This window comes from Centruroides sculpturatus, unplaced genomic scaffold (genome assembly GCF_000671375.1).
Source record: "Centruroides sculpturatus isolate CEXI.00-Female unplaced genomic scaffold, Cexi_2.0 scaffold3490, whole genome shotgun sequence".
In the NCBI taxonomy this organism is placed as follows: domain Eukaryota; kingdom Metazoa; phylum Arthropoda; class Arachnida; order Scorpiones; family Buthidae; genus Centruroides; species Centruroides sculpturatus.
Genome location: NW_019388011.1, coordinates 4,785 through 6,089, shown reverse-complemented (window position 1 = coordinate 6,089; position 1,305 = coordinate 4,785). Strand labels below are relative to the sequence as shown.

The 1,305-nt window shown below is 35.9% G+C and overlaps 1 protein-coding gene across 1 annotated transcript; it reads right to left on the bottom strand.

Annotated features, from left to right (window-relative positions):
- Positions 1-2: 2 nt before the first annotated feature.
- On the bottom strand, positions 3-755 carry LOC111616739 (the record flags this gene model as incomplete). Its single annotated transcript, XM_023358113.1, has 1 exon — positions 3-755. A coding segment is annotated over one exon (753 nt), but the record flags the coding sequence as incomplete, so codon positions are not given.
- Between the last annotated feature and the right edge of the window lie 550 nt (positions 756-1,305).

The following is a 1,305-nucleotide window of genomic DNA, read 5'->3' as shown; positions in this document are numbered from 1 at the left end:
TATCCCTGTTGCTCAGCTATGCTCCGTATATACTCCAATTCCTTATGAGTGTCATATATGCTGGTACAATGTGTGTAAGCCCTTGTAATCCATGAACGAAATGCTGCCAATTTGATATGTTCTGGATCTGAGGAATTCTTAGGTATGATGATTGGTTGATAAACTGGCTTACGGTAAATATTTGTTTTGATCTCACCCTCTTTGCATGTAATTGTTAAATCTAAGAAATTAACACTATTTTTACTCTCCTGGTCTAGTTCTATTGTTAGACCATAAGGGTTATTGTTGATTAAGCTTATAAAACGGTGTGTATTTCTATTATTTTTCCTCAAAACGAAGATATCATCTACATACCTTGCATATACTATTATATCATTCTGGAAAGAGGGTAAGATATTACTTTCTAGCTTTCTTAGCACCAACTCACAAAGAACAGCTGACATTGGGCTACCCATTGGTACGCCCCATCCTTGCAGATATGTTTTTCCTTCAAATTCGAAGAATGATGTATGGCAAATCAAATCAGTTAATTCCAAAACGTGCTTATGGTATTTAATAGCATTTTTGATGCTAGCAAATAAAAAAGGCTTACACACATTGTACCAGCATATATGACACTTATAAAGAATTGGAGTATATACGGAGCATAGCTGATCAACAGGGATACGGAAGAAAGGCAATCGATGCAATGATAACAAGGATGCAAAAACGGAACCGGCAACAAAGAGCAACTGAACTAAGGGAAAGAATTGTGATTAATTATCATCCATCTCTAAATAAAATTATTAAGAAAGTTGCCAGAAATAGGAATCTAAAAATAATTTATAGACGTAATCAATTGGGGACTGGGGTTGTTCGGAAAATTGATTTTTCAGATAACCGATTATGTACAAAAAAATATATTAACCTATCCCATGCTGAAATTCATTCAAATCCTGGCACATCCTTAAGTACCCTCTCATGGTCATGCCAATGCTGCCAGCTAAAACACGCACACCAACAAAAATAATATTGGAGTAGCCCAAGACATAGCCAAAGATTGCAGCACCACAGAACTAGAGGAAATTTAAATTTGCTGACTGGAAAGCTTTCAATTAATTGACATTTTGGTTGATTGACATTTGGATAATCAATGCTCTACTGTACATTCAAACAAGAACTTTCTAGATTGTTATTAAGACCCATTACAATATATAGTACAGTGGTGACTCGTATAACAGACACTGCAAACAGAAGACATTCTGGTTGACCATTACGTGACTTGAGCAATGGAGGGGCTGCGAACAATGGACTTTCTGTTTGGCA